At 37.5% G+C, this 22731-nt stretch overlaps 1 protein-coding gene across 6 annotated transcripts in view; it reads right to left on the minus strand.

Annotated features, from left to right (window-relative positions):
• The window catches only part of LOC136878769 (prolyl endopeptidase), a 133406-nt gene that overhangs the window by 5095 nt on the left and 105580 nt on the right, over positions 1-22731 (minus strand). For all 6 annotated transcript variants that reach the window (XM_068228984.1, XM_067152233.2, XM_067152230.2 and 3 more), the window contains exons 13-15: positions 16235-16385; positions 13862-13972; positions 961-1029 (exon numbers count right to left, since the gene is read on the minus strand). In XM_068228984.1, coding sequence (XP_068085085.1) covers positions 961-1029; positions 13862-13972; positions 16235-16385 — 331 coding nt within the window. The remainder of the gene's footprint in view (positions 1-960; positions 1030-13861; positions 13973-16234; positions 16386-22731) is intronic.

The raw sequence follows: 22731 nt of genomic DNA on the forward strand, positions 1-22731 counted from the left end.
TGATGGAATTCTGTGATATCTTCATAGCAGAGTTCAGCAGCTTTGCATTGTTTCATCCTTTTAGTTTCTGTACTTGTGGGCAAGTCTTTGAGTCCATGAATGCATTTAATATTAGGTTTGTTTTTAGTTCTAGCCAGCTTTCCTCTCTTCTTGTATCTAGACTTTCTTCCACCGACACACTCCTGAACCGGCACGTCAGTTTCAGAATCTTCAGATTCATTATTCATACTGTTGTAGAGTGAAATAGTTCCTCACACCGTAACTTGTTTAAAACTTCTCAAGAAGCGAGTTTCATTTTATCGACGACAATGAGGGCTAATCGCGGGAACATGTGGCATGCAGTTCCAAGAATACATCCTTTCAAAAAAGGAGTCCAGCGTTTCACTGTACCATAGAATAACACTTCTGATTATCCCTGAGAATGCCGCGTGATTAATAGTTAACTGCATTTATCGAGTTTTGCTTTAACTTTCTGAGAGCATATATAGACTTTTACAAAAACCTAGTGATTTCAACCACTTCTATACACGGCAAATATAGACTTATGCAAAGGATGATTGCACAGGATGGTGAACAAAGTCACACTGATAACATTAGCATGCATAACTCAATTTCAAAATTTTTGCATTTATTAAGTTTTGAAAAAACGCTCCTCAATTTGCGGATGCGGGTGAAGGAAGTGCGGATGTGGAGTGAATGCGGATATTATAATATTATTATTATTATGAGGATATATTTTGGAAAAATGCATACAACCAATCTTTGCAGGCCCTTTTTACAACAGTAATGTTCTTCAGATCACAGTTTGGCTATTTCAGTACATTTCAAAATGGAATTGTTATTTTCCGCTTAACAAATGTGATTATATCAAATTTCAGTCAACTCAAGTTTAGTTTGGCCTACACTAATATCCACTGTATTTAGTCTTGAAATAAGAAAGTGTTCTTTCTATATACTCACCAATTTTGTAGTAGGTTTGCCTCCACCATGACCAGCTTTTGTTTCTATTCGGATGAGAACAGGATTTTTCTGAAAAGTAAAAAAAAATTGCAAACCAATGTTCTCATAAATGATCTTCAATTCTGGTAACTGTTCAATAGAAAAATCACAAAACAGTTGAATAAAGGAAAGGAAATCTGACTGCAGAATTCATTTTAGAAAGAATGAATCGAGGAACAAATCTAGTACAAAGGACTTTGAAGGATTTTAGATTTCAGAATATCAAAATTTTGAAATGAAGAAATGTTCTTTGACATGCCAGTAAACATACTGACATGAGTGATTTAAAGCTATACTTTTCAGTTCCAACTTTTAACAGTGTTAAGGTGAAAAAATATCCAGTCAGTCAAATACAATTAGTAAAATATGGTAAATGAAAAGTTGAAGATATACAAACCGATAAAGTGTTGCTAAATATAGACAGGGGTCTCTTGAATTTAAGTCCCCTTAAATGCCAACTATTTGTGTGAGGATATGCTACCACAATCTTGAGCATAGGAGACGAAAGCCTATTAACTACAGAAGTGATCCAGTCACCAAGGAAATTATGGTAGATTTATAAACCTATACTTCCCTTCCGAGGTTTTCAAAGTGCAGAAGAACATTGTTATAGAGACATTGGTTTCAGCAACACCTTTACTATAGCGTTAGGCATTCTGTGGTTCCAATATATTCCTCATCAGGAAAGTGATTCTCAGCCTTGCTTAATATGACAAATACATACCTGCCAACTCTTCCGATTTACCCAGAAACTTTCCGGTTTTTTAATTTGTCTTCCGATTTATTTTTACTGCTTCCTAATTTTGACAAATATAACCTCCAGTACAGTCAATACTCTTCCCTAGGATAAAGAATAAATTCTTATGTGCTTGTGTAATTTACGAAACCTCATTTTCCAGCGTATTCATTTGATGCTTTATTTTGCGAGTGTATCGTGTGTCGCCTTTGCGTATCGCATTTCTGCTCAGCACAGCAACAAGCGTTCGCTAGTGACTCAGTTAACTGGGAAGAAAGAATGAGTTTGTTATTGTGTGATGCGCACGCTGTCAACACCGTTTCTCTGTGTGGTTTTGTTAAAGTTGTAGGTCACGTGTTTTTTCTTGATTTTTTACTTCTTCCTATTTTTGACAAATATAACCTCCAGTACAGTCAATACCCTTCCCGTAGGATAAAGGATAAATTCTTATGTGCTTGTGTAATTCACGCAACCTCATTTTCAACTGTATTTATTTGATGTTTTATTTTGCGAGTGTATCGTCTGTTGCCTTTGTGTATCAAATTTGCGCCCACCACAGCAACAAGCGTGCACTAGCGGCTCAGTTAATTGGGAAGAATGTGTTTGTTATTGTGTGGTTCGCACGCTGTTAACATCATTTCTCTGTGTGGTTTCGTTGGAGTTGTAGGCCACGTGTTTTTCTTGCGGTTCAGTCCTCCCTCCCCCCGTTAAAGTTGTATGTCAATGTATGAGACATATTGATCTGTTTTGTATGTGGTAGTTTTGCGTATTTCAGTGCATTTGTGTTCATTCTTAGTTCATCATTTTAATGAGTTGAATGTATTTCAGGAAGTTGTGTCGGTGACAGTTTCTGGTCTTTTCACATTATGGCGACAAAAATCACAGCAAACATTATCTCCAAGTGTTCAGAGATACCTATAAAATTGAATTTCTGCTCATTTTACTGTCTAATAAAGGAAACTATTATGCATTTTGTTGTGTGTGTTGGTGTGATATAAGTAATATTATTCATTTGAGTGTGTCATAAATGAGAATGATCAAGTACATTTTCTTGTAATCATTTTTACGTTTTCTTAGTTTAAGATTTTAAATTTAATGGTCAATCCGCATTGAAACTGTAGATATATATGCCTTTTATCTTGTCTTTTTTTTTTTTTTCACCTAGACCGTGGCGCAATATATGTGATGAAATCCAAGAATTAAAAAATCTTCCTATTTTATAAAAGTTGGCAGGTATGCAAATATACAGGATGCGCACAAATGATTTGAGCAGTTTTGTCAATTATTTCTAGCCATATTATTAGAGATATGGTAATGGTGTTTGATGTTGTAAGGCAAGTATCCCTCAAAGTTTTGTTTTGTTTGAATAGCCCTCCATACATTGTGCTTCCCCCAATGCCTGCGAGAGCGCAACAGTTGCAACAAATGGCAGATATGATGCGTCCTCTACTCCAACAGTTGCAAAGATGCCGACTAACAGTGAAAAAGTGTACGCTGTTCTGGAATTTCATTCCAGCCAATCTGTGACAACAGTGCGACGAAACTTTAGAACAAAATATCGGAAAGATCCACCATTGCCAACTCCATTCGCCGATGGTATCAATAGTTCGAAACCACGGTATGTCTGTGCAAGGGAAAATCAACAGGCTGGCCTAGTGTGCCTGAAGAAACGGTTCAGCATATGCGACGCAGTTTTGAACATAGCCCGCGAAAATCAACTCCTCGAGCGAGTAGGGAAATGAACATGCCTCGTTCGACCGTTTGGAAAGTTGTAAGGAAAAGATTGCACATGCGCCCTTACTGTTTGCATCTCCTCCAAGCATTGTTGCTGGCTGAGTAAGTGAATCGTTTTGAGTTTTGTACAAGTTTTCAGAAGCGTATAGAAGATCATGAACTTTGTGACAACCTTGTCTTCAGTGATGAGGCAGCATTTTTTCTGAGTGGTAAAGTTAACAGGCACAATGTACAAATTTGGGGGACTGAAAATCCCCATACCTGTGTGCAGCGTGTTCGTGACTCTCCCAAGCTCAATGTTTTCTGTGCCATCTCAAAATTTAAAGTTTACGGACCCTTCTTCTTCGCTGAAAACTCCATTACAGGGCACATCTACCTGGACATGCTGGAGAACTGGCTCATGCCACAGTTGGAGACCGATAGCATGAACTCCATCTACCAACAGGATGGTGCTCCACCTTATTTCCATGTTGATGTTCGTTACTTTCTGAAAAGCAGACTTCCAGACAGATGGATCGGTTGTATTGGGAATGAAGATCTAGTCCTCATGTCATGGCCTCCACGCTCTCCTGACCTCACCCCTTGCGACTTCTTCATATGGGGTTATGCGAAAGACGCAGTTTTTACGCCACCATTACTAGCTGATCGAACAGAACTGCAGGCCCACATCATCAACGCCTTTGGTGAAATCAACAGCGACATGCTATGTGGGGTGTGGGACGAACTTGACTAAAGAGTTGATGTGTGTAGTCACTCATGGAGCAGATATCGAGCACTTGTAGGTTCATAAAAAAACTTCGTGAGTTTTTCTGTCTGTCTATATTGTACCGTTTCATCAGCCTGATAACGAGATAAACGAGGTCATACGGCAGTTGAAGTTGCCATGCACGCGAGAAGATAGACTTGGTTGGGCTATACATTTAAAAAAAAATATACGGACATAATGAATCAAACGAGCCGTGGTTATTAAAATAATAAAATACGGGCACAGAAAATCAAAGAAGCTGTAATACATTTTAAAAAATACTAATTTGGCAATGCACATAGGTCATGGTCCCGGAGTTGAATATACGGACCGGTAGAATCCATGCGGCCATGACGAGAAAAAAAAATAGAATGCTTTTGGGATTGTTAAAAGATAGACAGATGAACAGTAAAAAAATTTTTACTGCAACGGAACTATCTATGAAGAAGAAACTGTCATATATAGGAGAAAGAAGAATAAGCTGAAGAATCACTACATCAACCGGATTTTAAAAGATTACGCCAATATAGAGCGTAATTCCGAAGTGATCAAGTAATTAGAATCAAGAAAGGAGAAAAATAAACACCTCGGCGGTAGCCGAGACTCAAACTGAAACTTCGCACAGTGTATTAGACGAAATAAGAGTTCAGATATACTGAAAATAGTGACGACAGTAAAATTTAGAGCCACTGAGCTCGATAGCTGCAGTCGCTTAAGTGCGGCCAGTATCCAGTATTCGGGAGATAGTAGGTTCGAACCCCACTGTCGGCAGCCCAGAAAATGGTTTTCCATGGTTTCCCATTTTCACACCAGGCAAATGCTGGGGCTGTACCTTAATTAAGGCCACGGCCGCTTCCTTCCTACTCCTAGCCCTTTCCTGTCCCATCATCGCCGTAAGACCTATCTGTGTCGGTGCGACGTAAAACAAGTAGCAAAAAAAAATAATAATTTAGAGCCGACTAGATTACATCTTTAAAATCTTGTTACCAAAATCTAACATAGAAATTCTGATTGAATTACCTGTAGAAAGAGCTCCAAATTAGATTCTGCTTAATATTATTCAGAAGACTATGTACATGATCCTAATAACGATGTTGGATATTTTATCACATGTACTCGTCGCTGTCAACATGAGGAGCTAAACTTGGAATGGATCTGGCAACCGACTGAAGCCGCCCAGCTGATTCTGCTAGCCCGAACCTGCTATCCCGAACGTGCATTCCTGTGCCTAGTCATGACGCAGTAGATGTCCAGTGCCAGCCAGCAGACCATGGATGACCACATGAAAACCTAGCCCAGTCTAGTAACATCGGCAAAAGAAAGCTAAGTTCCGAGATTTATTACTTAGTAATAGTAGTTATAAATGTTAGAAGTAATGTATAAATTTAGCTGTGAATTTGTAGTGCAAAGGTTGTTATTCATATCTTCGAGATAAAATTCCAATTGGCAGTATCTTCGCAAAGAGTTTAATGTGGTTCATTGATACGTGTGGACGTAGGTATTCTTCAACAATGTATAATCAATGCCATTACGTCGGAATGTTTACAATCATATCTGCAGAGATTTAAGATTTTCCTTTCGTGCTAAATGAAACGACGTATTTAATACGGTAGACTTTAACTGTAAAACAGAAAGAAGATAATAGTTTATGAGTTATTAAGACTTGGTTACTGCTTCACCACAACTACATGTGAGTAAATGTGAATTTACATTATTCAAATACAGTATGTATTTATTTTTCAGAGTAATGTAATTGTTTGGTGATATGACTGAAAACTAACCCAATTATGCAACGTTGTAGTTTCAGTGTGGAATGTTGAAATGTTATGCCGCGGGAGAAGCGATCTATTAGATAAGGTTATGAGAAACGTGTTGATGAGAATATACATGAGTATTCATCAAAATGCATTTGAATTTAAGAAGAGCGCGATATTTGAATATTTTCAAATGATATATGGAAAAGGGTATACCCATAATTGAGAGGTGTTGGTAGTAATTTTGATTTTGTTACTAACCATTAATTTTATTTGATGTGTGCGGCACGATTGTTTTAGTAAGTTGAGTTACTTTTGGGTTAGATATGTGTGTTCATACTACGATATGCGTCACAGAATAGTAGTTGGGTAACCGTAAACTGTCTTCAAAATACAATTTCCGAATGAGATATTAGTAAGGCTATAACTTGATGTCCTTTTGGAGAATTTCAAATGGGGTAATGAATGCAATGTGATATTTATTGATGAAACCATACTTTTAAAGGGAGAAATGTCTTCTTAACGTTTATTCTCTGCCATAAGTAAATGAAATACGTCAACAGCTGTATTCCTAGAAATGTTATTGAAATATTATTCCGACTTAGATGCGATTTTGAGTCCTGACAGACACATCTACTGATAGGATAACATTAAGAACTTGCTATTATATAATATTTACGTGAAATCTGAGGATATAAGATGATCATATTTACATAATAATGACATGATAGAAATGACTGATATATTTTTTTTATGAAATATAATTGGTATAGCTGTAGAGAGCTATTACTTTGGAACTTTGCTGACATTTGCCGAAGTTACAAAAATATTTCAAGATGATTTGAAATGATATAAAAACAGAACTGAAAATAAGTGATTTTGTATAACTTATCCAACGTATTTAATTCGTTTAGTTGATTTCATTTATTCAATTATTTGATCTGTTAAACTCATTTAATTCATTTAAAGATCACAGTTTATGAAAGTAGGTTAACTTTTCTCTTTTTTTTTTTTTCTGAGGTAAATGAGATATTTATTCAGATAGAAAACCGATCGAATCCAGTGAAAAAACGATCTAGTGTATTTTAAGAAAAGCATGAAGAATATTTGTTGTTGAAAGTTGTATTTTCTTTTCTTTTATTAATTCACGATCGTGAATAAATTAGGGATTTATATAAAAAATATTATTGAGGTAAACTTATTTGATTGTAGTAGATATGTTTATGTTGAACTTGCATGGTAATCGTCCTTTCGAATGAATGATTTTTGGATAGTAATTGAGAATTGAGGTTGATAAATGAATAATACTACTGGTAAATCTTACATTTGGAGAAATGGGTTCCAGGTTGACCCCACGTTAAAAAAATATATTTTGTTTTAGTGATGCGTAACTAGTAGCCATGAGAGGTGTTGTGTAGAGACTTAAAGAATATTTTGATGATTATACTGGGACGTGAAGATAGAATTAATTCCCTCAATTGAAGTTCATTGTGACATAATAAATTAGGCACTATATGATGGGTAGTTACATGGATAGCTACAGACATTAGGTATCACACATTTTATTGCATTGATCTATGTAATCGATCCGATGGCGTGATAGACGTAGTACGGGAAATGGCCGGAGCATTTTATTGATCGCCCAACATGGTGCAGAAAATAAGTCCCCGAGGATCGGTGCAATATAATTTTGTAATGTTACAACAAATAATAAACAAACAGGAATTTTTTGATTCCACTCCAATGATTTGTGCACACTCTGTATATGCATGTACCTCATACATAACATCTTCAACCTCAGGATTAGAATTGTCTTAGAAGCAAAGTATTTTAACATCTCTATTGTCACTTGAACATTTTAAAGTTGGTTTTGGCAGTTGCTGTCCAAATTCCTTACTCTCCTCTTCTGTCACTGACCTTCGGATATTGACACAGACAAGCCCCCCCACCCAATACTGCACACATTTTTTTGTGAATTTCATATTAACCCTGGAATGGTATGATACTTAAAACTTACATAATTGGTACTGTATGTCATCGTACTTTTTACAATCGTGAAATAAAACATTTTTTGGTAAAATGGAAATGAAAAATCAAAACTTATAGAACATATTTTAATTTTACATACTTTTAATAAGCTGAAAATAAATTTAACATAAAAGAAAAATTTATTGAGGAACAATGTCAAGCATTGTCTAGTTGTCAATGTTAGCTAGCAGTTAGATCATCTGTATTTTTTTTAATTGAAATTAGTAATTGATTTTTAAAAACGAATTGTATGTTAAAACAGAGGGCTAAATGATCAAAAACATTTTGGTAATACCTCCAAAAAAATCTTACTTGCAATGATATGATGTCTAGAAGATGCTGAAGTTGATTCAGACACTGCAGATTTTGCAAATATCCCCGCGGTGCTCGGCGCAGAATGCAGTGTCACACTTGCTGCAGTAGCTGGCTGTCATTCTTCGCTTTTCAGCTGGGCATATTTTACAAGTTGTTCTCTTTTTATCCATTCTAGGAAGAACTGGATATGCTGCTTCTTTTCGGCCAAGAACACTAAAGACTATACTTCTTAGCTCCCTCGGAAGATTTCTGATAGTCAAGCGTTGTTCTAGCCATGGAAAAACCAACTGCTGATACAATTTATTCATGCTTTGTTCTTTTCTAGAACACAAGACCCTGTTGAAAATAATAAGCGAGTTAACTCCTCCGATGTCGATCAAGTCATAAAAAATGCAGTGGCTATCCTTTTGTTTTCCTTGTGCTAGATCTGACTGAAACCATTTGGTCAAGAGTATCTACTCCTCCTTTGGTCTGGTTGTAATGGTCAATCATAACTGCTTTGCTATCTTGATTCACTCCCTTGTCTTGGTGCTTTGTGGAAATAAGGCAAACTACCTTGTTCCTTAGCCTTGTGCGATAGAAGTGTTGTCATGTTGCTGAAAAGGCATTTTGCATCACCAATGTCCCTGTTCTTCGTTGATTTCATACTCAAAGGTATCTCTGGTTTGATTAGGGGGATCGTTCCTAAAAGTGTGAACTTATAAGGAGCCTTGAGCAATTCAGCAGCCAACAGAACGGCTGTGAACCAGTTATCCATTGTTATGTTGCGGTTCGATCCATGAAATGGAGCCATTAACTATTTCACATAGCAGTGAGAAAGAGGATCTCCAACAGTTGTGCTTTGTTTCCCTAAGTATGGTTCAGCATCACAAACCATAACAATTTTTAACCCAGATTTAGCTGGCTTTCTAGGCATATACATTTCGAATGGGCATCTGCCTCTAAATGTAAGCAGCTGCTCATCAATGGTGAGATACGGACCAGCCTCGTAGTTGTCTATGCACAATTTCATGAAAGCTTCCAAAAGGTCCCTTATAGGTGTGAAGCGATCCGTGTCGCTACTTTCTCAGCTCGGGTAGTTCTGTCATCGAATCTGAGACAATCTAATAAAAACTGGAATTGCTTTTCACTAAAGCAAACTCTGTAAACATTACCAATTACAGAAGGTTCAAACATTATTGCTGTATTTAGGAAATTGTCCTTGTGGAGAGCAGAGAATATAAGAATGCCCAAGAGTGCCTTTATCTCTGTGGGAGAGGTCTGACTGTTTAAAAAATGAATTGTTTTGTAGTTGGCTTGCTTTCTCACTATTCCTTCATTTGTATGAGTAACGATTGAGTTTACCATAGCATCAGTAAAGAACAACTGAAACACATCTAAAGGGGTTAGAACATCTTTACCGCTACCTTTAGGCCATTGTCTGATATTCACAATATTTCTAGGGGTATTTCTTGTACTAATGGTTGGAAGATATTCAGTCCAGGAATAACAGTTTTTTCCTTTGATTATTTTTGTTGTTCGTTGTGTAGACAAGCTTGCAAATCCTGAAGAACCAGTAATAGTAGTAGTAGTAGTAGTAGCAGTACTATTACACTACGATCAGGTCTTGATTCAGCAGACAGAGCTGTAACAGATTTTGTCCCACAACTACCAGAGGGACCAGGGGTGTCAAGAACTTGTGTAGTAATGCTGTGTGGGCCAACCACTCCTGATGTGTACATTGAATCCTTGTCAGTTGTTGAATGACGACGTTTTCTCTTCAACTGTTCACAAAATTGATGATCTGAGGATTCATCTGAGGATGAAGGTATACAGTAGAATCTCGATAATTCGAAATCGGTTAATTCAAAATCTCGCCTAGTTCAAAGCAGCTCTCATTCCCGGAAATATGAGGTACGGTTTTGCATATTATTTATATTGTTTAATTCGAAATACGGATAATTCGTAATTCGAAGAAGAATGTCGGTCCCGTTACCAAAATTCAGACTTTTAATTCGAAACTGCCCTTACATTTTGAAAAAAATTGTATTCTACAGAGTAATTTAAATTCAAAATTTCTCCGCGTCATGAAAGAACACGTCTTCCTGGAACGTGCAGGGGTAACTGCGCACTTTTACCTACTTCGGCGTGTCTACAGTGTGCTTCATATCTGCTATGTTCCAGCGGAATCGTGATTATTTTGTATTCGGCGTTTTAAGGAATGCCACAAAGTCACGTACCAGGCAGCGTGCGGAGAGGTAGAATCCGCTAACACTGGCGATGCCGACAGTTGGCAAAAAAGCATGGCTTATAGCCTATAATCAATTCGTACGCACCAAACAATATTGTCAATCCCGAAGAAACTGCATTGTTTGTTAGGTTTTTTTTCTTTTTAATGCTCAGGCCAAACCGACATGGTTTTAAAGGAGAGAATTGCCAGCCGGGAAATGTACTGTGTTGCTATGCAGTGCACACAGAAGCGAGAGACTTCTTTCCCCCGTCATAGAAAAGTTAGAAAAGCCACAATGTTTTAACGGCATTGAGCATTTTCCATGCCAGTACAAGGCATCTAAAATGCAACGAACAGTACAGTAATCCACTGTTTTATACAAGTGCATTATTTGAATAATGTAAATGCACCTTGTTGGGTACATTTATGAAGTAGTGTTTCCCATGGCATTTGAAAAGTTTAAACTGAGAATCAAGGTGACTGCATGCATTAATTGATCTTAGAAGTGCCATGGCGGGAAATCGTACAAGTATAGTCACTGTACCTTTTCTTGAGCCCAAGTTCCCATTCAGCACTATGGAGCTCAGGGCTCAAGAAAAGGTTTGCGTACTATACTGTAGTTGTAATGTGGATGGAAGTGAGAGACTTTCTCCCCTCGTCATAGGAAAGTTTGATAAGCCGCGATGTTTTAAGGTCATCGGGTACTTTCCGTGCAAGCACAAGGCACCTAAAATGCATACAGTACAGTAATCCAATGAATAAAGCACTTGCACAGGGGAGCCAGTATAGATTTATCCTCATCTTTGAATCATGTTTTCTTTCTTTTGATTTCACTCCGTGAGGTTATGTTTGCCGATGAATTATCCAAGTGCATTATTTGAATACTGGTAAATGCACCTTGTTGGATACATTTTAAAAATAGTTTTTTTTCTCCATGGCATTTGAAAGCTTTAAACTGTGAATCAAAGTTAATTGCATGCAGTAACGGGTCTTAGAATATTTTGACACCGCAAGGGTTGGCATTTCCGAAGTACATGTTGGCGGTTAATTCGAAATCATGTAATTCGAAGTCCGATTTTTGCATCCCAACAACTTAGAATTAACGAGGTTTTACTGTATAGTCGTCACTCCCAGAGTAAGCTAAAAATGTTATTTTCTGACTCACTTCTGCTATCTCCTTCATCTTCATCAGTATCAAAACTATCATCATTTATAAGTTTGTCAATCTCTGATGACAAAGCCATTTTATAAGAAAACTAATAGTCTAAAAAACAGCGTAAAACTTAATGTCAAAAATTTCATTTTTGGTCCATATTGAATCAAGATTTGCATTAAGAAATATGGGTAAGTGGTTCCACCTATTCAATACTACAAATTTGTGAAGTTATTAATACGTCATATATTTATTTGATCTCATTATTGGGACCAGTTTTGGCAACTATACTTGCCATCATCAGCCTAAGAAAATTGTTACAAGGCATTCTGAAAACTACACTAACATAATTTTAAAATTTATGTATGTACAACTTGTTCTTAACTAAGTTTTTGTATTGGGTGTACACCATAAAACTTGTATATTTAAAATACAAAGACTAGAATCATTCTTATGAGATACAATACAAGTCATAAATATTATACAAACTTTTGAATCTAAAAATATTAATGATGTCAAATTGCTTGTAGATGTTATAAAGGTTGATTACAGTATTGAGTTTTTGTAAAAAAAATTCTTCATAAAATATATCTTAATTGGACATTAAAGGCATTCAATTGGACTTATTGAATTATAAACATTTTAAAATTATATTTTACAGTAAAATTGGCTGATTAGAATATTAAAAGTCATTATACATGAGGGAAAATCAGATTACAGCACCATTTTTTTTAAATATAAACAGTTCCTCATAGAATATATATATTAATGAATTGTGTAGAATGTTCGAGTTTGCCTTGATAGTATCTTAGTGACTAATATCTTGTGTGGATACAGTAGATTAAATTATATTAGTATATGTGTCACGTAATACTGATCTTATATTTTGATAGCTGTATCCATAACTATGCATAAATTTGAAAATTGGACTGATGGCCGAGATTTCTTGAAAAACAATATGTTCAGAAGGATTTTTGGTGGATCTAGAAAGATCTCGAACCAAGATGGACCTAAAAGAAGAAAATAAATTGCGTATTAGCGTGACTGAAACGGAGACAAGGAGAAATTCCTCTTGTAAATAGAAACTCACCTTGAGCACCAAGTTGACGAAAGTAAAGTTGAAGAGGAACTGCTTTGCGAATGCCTTGTAACAATTTTCTTAGGCTGATGATGGCAAGTATAGTTGCCGAAACCGGTTCCAATAGCGAGATCAAATAAATATGCGACGTATTAATAACTTCACAACTTTGTAGTATTGAATAGGTGGAACCCCTTACCCATATTTCTTAATGTAAAGCATAAAACTTGACAAAAACAAATAAAAAGATGTACTTAATATAGCCTAGGAACTAATTTTCAACACACTATGTCAGCAATAACGACGAATATTTGATATAACAAACTTAAACACAACACTACATAAAATAGTTACAACATCGGTATAATATCGTAACATTCACAAACCGACGTCAAGAGCGCAAAAACAAGAGCTTCCAGCACGACTGTTGCACGTGTACTGACATTGTGAGTTGAGTGGGGGAAGACATTGGGAGGGCCGGTACAGTCCGCGCAGAAACCTGTTTTTACTTTTTTTTTTTGCTAGTTGCTTTACGTCGCACCGACACAGATAGGTCTTATGGCGACAATGGGACAGGGAAGGGTTAGGAGTGGGAAGGAAGCGGCCGTGGCCTTAATTAAGGTACACCCCCAGCATTTGCCTGGTGTGAAAATGGGAAACCACAGAAAACCATTTTCAGGGCTGCCGACAGTGGGGTTCGAACCTACTATCTCCCGAATACTGGCCGCAGTTAAGCGACTGCAGCTATCGAGCTCGGTGAAACCTGTTCTATGCAATCAAATTTGTGTTACATTTCGTAAAAATTACAACATACCATTCCAAGGTTAAATGTACTTCAATTTTATGCTTTAACATCAAGCTTAGAAGTAAATACAGTAAGTACAATCTAAGATAATCTTAATTATGTTTTCTTCCGTATTATTTTTCACTTCACTCGATTGACAGCATTATTCTCAGTTACAACACTCGTATACAAGACAAGTTTTCAGGTCCTTTGGGTGTCATTGTAAGTTTATAACCAGGGTCTACTGTACACATCTCAATGTAAGAATTCTTTATCTTGTTAGACAGGAAAAGCAAGATCATGAACAACAACATGCAAGTAATTACCTGTTTAGAACAGTTTCTGAGCTCATGATGAAGAGTAGCAATAAATTTTAATGAATGTAGAGGCACTACACGATCATCATGATCAGCGGTCAGCAACAGAGTAGCTGGATACTGTAACAAGAACAAACACATTATCATAACTAACACAAGATTTAGAAAGTATTTTATACGATCTCGTTGGAGCATGGTAGATGAGGATCTGCAGGATGTCGTAATGAGACTTTGAAAGGTCTTAGGATCTTCTGGCTGCTGAACATACACTACTGTACTTCTTTCAAATGGCCCCACAGAAAGAAGTCCAGTGACGTTGAATTGGACAATTGGACAGGCCCTCCCCTAGACCAGGGTGTTCAATATTCAGGTGGTTGTGAACAACTGTTGATATGTACGGTGGAGCTTCATCCTGTTGATATCACATGGTTCCATGCTCACCACAGGGAGCTTTCTCTTGCAAGAGTAGTAGATGATCACGGAGAAACTGTGGGTAGCGAAGTCCTGTCAAATAGATCTCACAGAAATGTGGGTTAATTAGATGGCAGAAGACAGGATACAGTACATTCAGTAGTGAACAACACTAGAGATTTACTCATCATGCCTGAAATGATGCCACTTTTAAACACTGGGGATTGTCAACACTCCAGTAGTGGACGTTATGGACGATTAACAGTGTCATTGTTACAAAATCGTGACTTGTCCAAAAAGAAAATTTCAACATGAATATGTGATCATTTGCCACTTGCCTCGGTATAAAAGCACAGAATTCAACCTAAACTTCAAAATCTCACCCATCAAGCTCCTGGCGCAGCTGTAGGTGACAGGGGTAAAAGCGACTGGCATGTGAGATCTGTACAGTAACGACACATGGCTGGCTGATGTTTGCTTGTTGTAGTGCTGCCCACGTACTAGTGAGAAGACTCCCCTGGATAGTATCCAAAGCAATCTCTGCAGTTATCACCGGACGTCACTGGCACCCCTCCAACACGAAGTTGTACACAAACACCACCCCGCACTCCTAAACGTATTTGCAGTTGGTTGTCGTCCGTGTTAAAATCCCTTATGGAATAGGCATTGTGCTTGTTGTGCATTCGCTCATGCTTCATTGTACACAAGGAGCGTGTTGACATATTTTTCTGTTGAACACACAGCGAAGGGACAATTGGCACAACTGAAACCTTGCATCAACTGAGTTAGGGCAGTAAAAGTCCCATATGTCAGTGAAAGCAGTATGCTATTCGTCATGAGGATCCTTGTGTTTAATCCGTGAAGCTCTGGATGTGAACAAAAATATATAAAATATATAAAAATATTCGAACCCCCAATGAATGGTGAGAATGTGTGTGCACTTCTGCACTTAGTCCACAGTCCCACACTGATAACTCATGCAGTTCTTCCAGAAACCACACACAACGCACAGGGGAACCTCAATATCTCGAATCACCTCAGAAGCTACATCTTATTTCGAGTTATCAAAATTTTGAGATATAGAGAATACCGTTTTTGAGCATTATAGCTCGAGAAATCGAAAAATTTGTGTAACCGAATTTCAAGTAATAGAGAAATAAATACAAGTGAAGAATAGTACAAACGGACAATTGAAGTTACTTCAAGATACTGAAAATTTGAGTAATGGAGGTCTCAAGATCAATAAATGAATAAAGGTTCCACCAAATCGATACTTTCTGACAGGATACAGTAGTGAAACAAGAAACATACCTCCGTTAACACCATTGGAAAAAATCCGTTAGTCTCGTCTGTTTGTTACCGTTAACGTTTCCTCCTTTCACGCTGAAATTTCGTCAATACCGCGCAGCCGAGATTCGTAAATGGAGCTTGTCATCCGTGACTTTGGGGGTTGCTTTCGTATCCAATGGTAAACTTGTGAAATCTCAGCATATCCAACACACTGACAAAGAAAACATGCCAATTCACAGAGTATCTGGATACTGAGAAAGTATCGATTAGGTGGAACCTTTTTTCATTTATTGTTTGGATTACATTATCGATACGGGCATGAAGTGGATAGTCTGTAATGGTTCTCAAGATGTCGAGGTTCGACTGAACATCTACTTTTGTTTCCCTAATTCATACAAGTTTCCTTTCCCTGTATTATAATTTTCAGTGTTAAATACATAAAACAAACAGAAGAGCACACAACTCACAAACATGTCCTTCGATAGGCAACTTTCACGAACAAGCTTGCCTTGCATTCAAGGTCAGAACAAACACATACACACCTCCTGTACATTTGAACTCAAGACAGCCATCACGCTCACCAATGGGGGGAAAAAAAAAAGTATGGCTGGTTCATAGTTCCAATGTTCTCCCTGACAACAATATAAAGAGTTAAAGAAATGACATACAAATATATCTCACCTGAACACCATCTCCTGGGGGAATTGCAACATTATGAATTGGTGAATACTTGATGAGGTTGTCAAAATGCTTCTTTTCCTCTGAAGTACCATAGTCAGACACCCAAGCATACCCAATGGTAAACTTGTGGAATCTCAGCATATCCAACACACTGTCAAAGAAAACATGCCAATTCACAGAGTATCTGGATATAATATCTTAATTTTAAACAGCTAAAGAATAAAACAATATTTATTTTGCATAATGGTTTTAAAAATATAGCAACGTTTGAATTTTAAGGACTTAAATGGCAAATTCTGGACTGGATGGGGAAATGAGCAGAAGAATACAAATAGAAAGTGCTTTCTACTATAGTGTGAGAAACCTACTGTGGAATAAAGATATACCACTGAATGCTAAGGAAATAATGTACAAGACATATTTCATCCCTATACCAATGTAGGGGGAAGAGACTTAGCCTAGGCCAAAAAAAAAGATGAAAGCAATATCCCAGCATCTGAAATGAAGTTTCCAGGGAGCATGGTTTAGATGTCAAGAAGGCAGAGTGACAAAAACAAGGACAAGAGGAAAGCAATTGAAGTGGAGAAGTTGAATCTTAAGAGAGGAACAGGTTGATATGGTTTGGACACACCAAATGGATGAGCAATGAAAATATGACAAAACAGAGTTTGGACCGGTAGCTGGAGGGGAAAAGAGGTCAAGGAAAACCAAGAACAAGATGAATAGATTTGGTAACGGAAAGTCTTAGGAAAGGAAACATGAATTTGACAACTGTAGTGACTGAGAAGTGGTAGAACAACCAACAACATGGAATGAACTGGAGCAAGAGGAAATTATGATGTCTACCACAATAATGACTTTAAAAGATAACAGAAGGTCAGAATTTTGCCTTCCGATAGTTTATTTAATGTGTCAGTAAATCAACTACTTAATGTGCCAGTTAATTTACTGGCACTCATGAATGATAATAAAACAGGTTAGCATCTAGCAAAATACAGTCTGTTGTAATGAACTGTTTCCTACCTTCGGTTATCTGCAACTTTATTTCTATTTATTTAATAGTCATCTGACTCTAAACACAATTATGTACTTCACTCTCACTACTATCTTCAGATTTCCGGCTCCTCACTCATGTTACGTCCCCTGCGTGACAACTTAATTCGAGATTGTTTTGTCACTTCACACAGAGAGGGGGAGAGAAAAAGAGAGAGAGTGGGGGGGTCCTGGCTTCTGTCCCAGATTGCATAAACAACTCCGTACCTCATCCATGATCCTGCATCGAATGTCAGAGAGCTGCTTTCGTCAATCTATGGTGCCTTGGGCCACTAACCATCTTCCAAGGCCACAGCAGGAATTTCCTGCCACTACTTTTCATCAATGTCTCTGAGCATCAAAATAACATAGGGAGAGAGATGATTTTCTCTCTCTCTCTCTCTCTCTCTCTCTCTCTCTCGTATAAGTTTCTTTTTTACAATTGGCTTTATGTCGCACCGACCCAGATAGAACTTAAAACGACGATGGGGTAAAAAAGGGCCTAAGAATGGGAAGGAAGTGACCGTTGCCTTAATTAAGGTACAGGCCAAGCATTTGCCTGGAGTGAAAATGGAAAACCATCTTCAGGGCTGCTGACAATGGGGTTTAAACCTACTATCTCCCAAATGTAAGCTCATAGCTGTGCTCCCCCCTAACCGCACGGCCAACTTGCTCAGTGAGTACAAGTTCTAGTTCCTGTTTATGCTCCTTTTAATCTGGGAAAATGATGTTCTCCAAACATCAGCATATTATCCACTTGGGAAATACCGATGATATTAACTGGCTGATCAAATTATTGTTGTGAACTGTTTAGATACAGTTGTCTCAAACATTTTTAATTTTTTTTTTAAGTTTGCTATGCTTGTTTGTGTAATCAGTGTAGTGTTCTTAGATCTACGGTATTTTACCACCATGGGTATTTCAGTTAATTTATATACTATTGGCGATACCTGCAGAACTTCTCACAAGTACTTTTGAACATCTGAATGATTTGGAGCTATTTCTGTACCTGACATTTTGTAGTGCACTTTGACCTTGCATGAACTCCCCTGTGAAGACTTGTTGCAGCTGACGTCACGCTCAGCTGTTTCCTTCCATGTGTACTGCAAACATCACTGTGACTGTCATGCTCAACAAAAAACTATCTTTAACTTGATCTTGTAAACTTTGCAAACTTACCCTTTTGTGAAACTCTAGAATAAATTATCTTTGTTTTTATCCTCATTGACTGAATAGGATGGTGCTAGCTTCTGCATACTTACTTTTTATGAAAATGCAGGTTATTTGTCTTACCAAAAAGCTTTACTCCTCTATATCAACATAAGATAATAGTTTTCTTATTAATCTGCTTTTCAAGAAACATCCTGTGTGAGAGAATTTTAACTACATCTGCTGTATTTCTCCGAATCCAAGACATCCCCCCCCCCCCCCTCAGAATCTCATATGAAAAATCAAGGGTTGTCTTGCATTCACCATCTAACAGTAATGAACACCACTGGCAGTTACCATAGTAACCACACTGCTTCTTTTCATCCCCCGCGCACACAGAAAACGCGTTGACAATTTACGTCCGCCTCTTTATTATACATCGCTAGCCGTGGCAACCGGTTTTACAATGCCTCTGTGTAACGTCACTGGATCTCGGGGAAATAATGGAGAGCGAATGACATTCTATTAGCCTCTACAAAAACGTTTCTCAAATCTGCAAGATGGCATCAAAACATGCGAGTCTCCAAATTCTTAGAAAGGCCACAGCTACTCAGTGGCAGAGTTATAACGCATCTACTGTACCTGACGCTTAGTAAAATTGAGTTTTATAGACAGCAGGAATATTTTTGTGATGGATTGTCATATTGTAAAAGTAAGTGGAACAGGTGTTGCCAGAAAATTTTCAGCAGGTTCTCGTTGATATTGTGATGCCAATTTTAAGTTAATGGTTTTTAACATGCGGAAATGAAGAATAATTGCGCAGCCACAAGAAAATACGGCATAGGCCTAACTAAAGCCAATATTCGGCATTAGCGTGAAGACAAAGATAGCTTAAAAAATGCGAACTGTACAAAAAATGCATTCGGTTGTCCGCAACGAGGACCCTTTAATGAAGTGGAAGATGAAATTGTTAGGTATGTTTGCGAAAAACGCACGGGCAGAATGGCCATACCACGGTGCAATAAACTAGTTCGTTGACCTTCAACATCCGTGTCTTTATTTGGCCTATACATCGCTAGCCACTGAAGTCTGCCAAACCTGGCAAGCAAGACGTGCATGTAGCGGCAGCCAGTTGTACCTAACGCTGAGTAAAAGTAACAGCTTTTTTAGACAGAAGGAATATTTTCCTGATGGATCGTCGTATTGTAGAGATCTATTAAAGAAAACTATTTAAAATAGTTTATGTTAGATCCAACTTGTCAATACAGTTTTAATGACTGAAAACTATTTCTTCATTCATACATGTATCTTTGATTTGACTTCTATGATGTAGGAAATGCATATTGTTCCTGAAAGATGTATGAATGAATAAATAATTTTCTATCATTAAAAGTGTATTGACAAAGTGGGTCGAACATAAACTATTTTAAATAGTTTTCTTTAATAGATTTAGGCGACTCAATACAGGATCAAATCAAATACCTATCATAGTCTATTTTATCAACAGTACAGTAAAACCTCAATGCATCATTTTTCAAGGGGAAGGGAGAAAATTACAATGGATGCGGGAAAACGATAAATGCGGATAACATAAAAAAATTGGGGGATAGCAAAATAATAAAATACGCTTACTGTATTTGAACATATTTCTGTATGTAAACCTCACAGAGGCATCAAAAGAAGAATACGACATACGCGATGGAAATAATAGGCATAATATTTACGGTATTTCTTTTCACTTTTCTTTACATCGCGTAATAATTGAAAACCGTTAAGGTCAGTTTTCTTATTGCAAATTACTGCTGTAAGTGGATATTACGGCGATAATGTGCTTTTCAGCGAAATACGAACTATTTCAAAGAATGTGTAATTTTTCATTACTTAGAAATGAAATAGAAAGTTTTTAGACTTCGTTTTGTTCCTTTATTTTTCCTACTTGTTTAACATCGCACTAACATGACGGAAGGATGGAGAAGGGCTAGGATTAGAAAGGTATCGGCCATGTCGGTAATTAAGGTACAGTCCCGGCACTTGCCTGGTGTGAAAATGGGAAACAATGGAAAACCATATTTAGGGCTACCAACGGTAGAAATCAAACCCATTATCTCCCGAAGGCAAGTTCACAGCTGTGCGACTCTCAACGCAAGACCAACTCTCTCGGTTGTTTCGTTCTTCACTGTACATCCCACTATTAAAAACATGGTGTATACGTTCTCAATTCACCAGCCATGAATTGTTTAATCAATTTGTGAAAAATAGATCATTTAATTATGGACATTTAAATTGTAATCATGAGCATGAAGTCGGCTCTCAGCTGACGAACCGTAATCCGCTCATTATAGAGAGGACAGTGGGCGACGTTCTTTATCTTGGGAAGAATGAAGGAATGCATCAATACGGAGGGTTTTTTTAATAGCTGTGTTTGTAATATTCTGTCAATTTTCAAAATATAGTTACAATAATTGCCAGTTGTTAAATTTAAAAACAAACGTTCATTCGGTGTTTATAGTGGAAAGCAAGAAGAAACTCTTGAAATTTGTGGAATGTTGTTATTTAATTCAAATGTACGCACAAAACTTACATCATTTGATCTTTTCTTGGCAACAACATTGATACTATTACTACAGGATGATAATTTTAATGCGTATCAATCTAGTTATAAACTTAACAAAATACTGGTGCAATGCCATATCTGCCATTTTATTACTTGCTCCTTTTAGTAAAAAAGTCATTAATTGTTTTTGTTTCATCAGCTTTGAGTATTATAAAGCTTTGCATTTCAGACAGAGCCTTCTCTACCTGTATAATGTTCTCCTCTTCATGATCACTGATATCGTGCGAGTACATGCTGCCTTGGCTAAGGCAAAGCTCAGGACGACTTTGGGCTCACGATCGTCTTCTTCCCCTTCATCACTCATCTCCCCAGCGCCATCATCACACAGCTCTACAATTGTTTCCACTCCACATGTGGTTCCATGAGAATTGATCAGCACATAATCTTCAAAATCAACGGGAACACAGTCACTTTCACCCTTTAATTGTTCCCCGTCTTCATTAAAGATATCGTCATCACTATCTTCACCATTAGCACAGAGATTTTCAGTGGAGTCTATTTCCGCCGCGCGTAGCTGACAGCTGAAACCACCTTTATGGAAACAGTTCATGACATCAAATGACCTTAAAAATTGTGAAAAAACGTCAGTGGTCATCCAAGCTTTTTTGTTTGCATGATACGTCACGGGCAGTTTTTTCGAGTTCTTAAAACAACTTGGTTTTAATGATTTTCCCACTATGACTGGCAATCTCTTGTCACTGCCATCACAGTTCATACACAACAGAATGGTTAATCTTTCTTTTGAATTTCCCCTGCCCCCGCATGGCAAGATTCACCCTTCAGCGCCAGTGTTCTGTCCGGAAGGACACTGTAAAAAAAGTCCAGTCTCGTCCGCGTTATATACAGCTCGTACCCGTCCAGTAGCGAAGGAGGTCTTGATCCACAGATCCATAGCTTCCGTATCCACAGAAGCACTTTCTCCAGAAACATTCTTGAAGACTAGTCCATGAATACTGGAACCCTTGCTTGATGGTACCAAGTGAAAAGGACATTCTGCAGCTGAGCGAATGTAGATTCTCTTCCGGTTTATCTGCTTTTACTTGAACTGCCACATTTTTTAATTTGCTCTCTTATCTCATTCTTTTTAGCAAAAATGGAGTTTAAAGTTGAAGACGCTAACCCAAGACGTTTCGGCGGTATCTACTCGTTTTTTGAACGGATTTGATTTAACTTCTATAATTTTCAGTCGTTCTTCCAGAGTTCTTACTTCTTTCACAGGACGACATGTCAAGAATAGCAATAATATGCATGCGCTACAATGAGAAAAACAATGTAATTAGGAACGATAGATAAAATTGTAATCGCCACACACAAAGACACAGCATAGGTCCACTCAGAATAAAGTGAAACCGCACAATGACGGCTTGGCACTTTGAGCAAAAGCCTTGGCACCAGGAGGCTCGTAGACGTGGTTAGGCCTATATAGTGTAATTGCACGTAAATAATCTGCACATTTCAGTCCAGCCGAGAAACTTGCTCAAGCCTAGTAACTCCTAATCGCTCATAGCGCGTATATTCTAATGTAACGGATTGCCGCTGTTCCATGACACTTTAAATTCAAACTAATGTATGCGTATATTTTTCTCATAAACGAAAAATGCGGGAAAGTTGTGGCCGAGGACCCGTAATTTTTTTACTATCAATGCAAAAAGCGATAGTTCGAGGAACGACAGATGCAGGGAAATTTAACATTAATTTGTAT

This window comes from Anabrus simplex, chromosome 8 (genome assembly GCF_040414725.1).
Source record: "Anabrus simplex isolate iqAnaSimp1 chromosome 8, ASM4041472v1, whole genome shotgun sequence".
Classification (NCBI taxonomy): domain Eukaryota; kingdom Metazoa; phylum Arthropoda; class Insecta; order Orthoptera; family Tettigoniidae; genus Anabrus; species Anabrus simplex.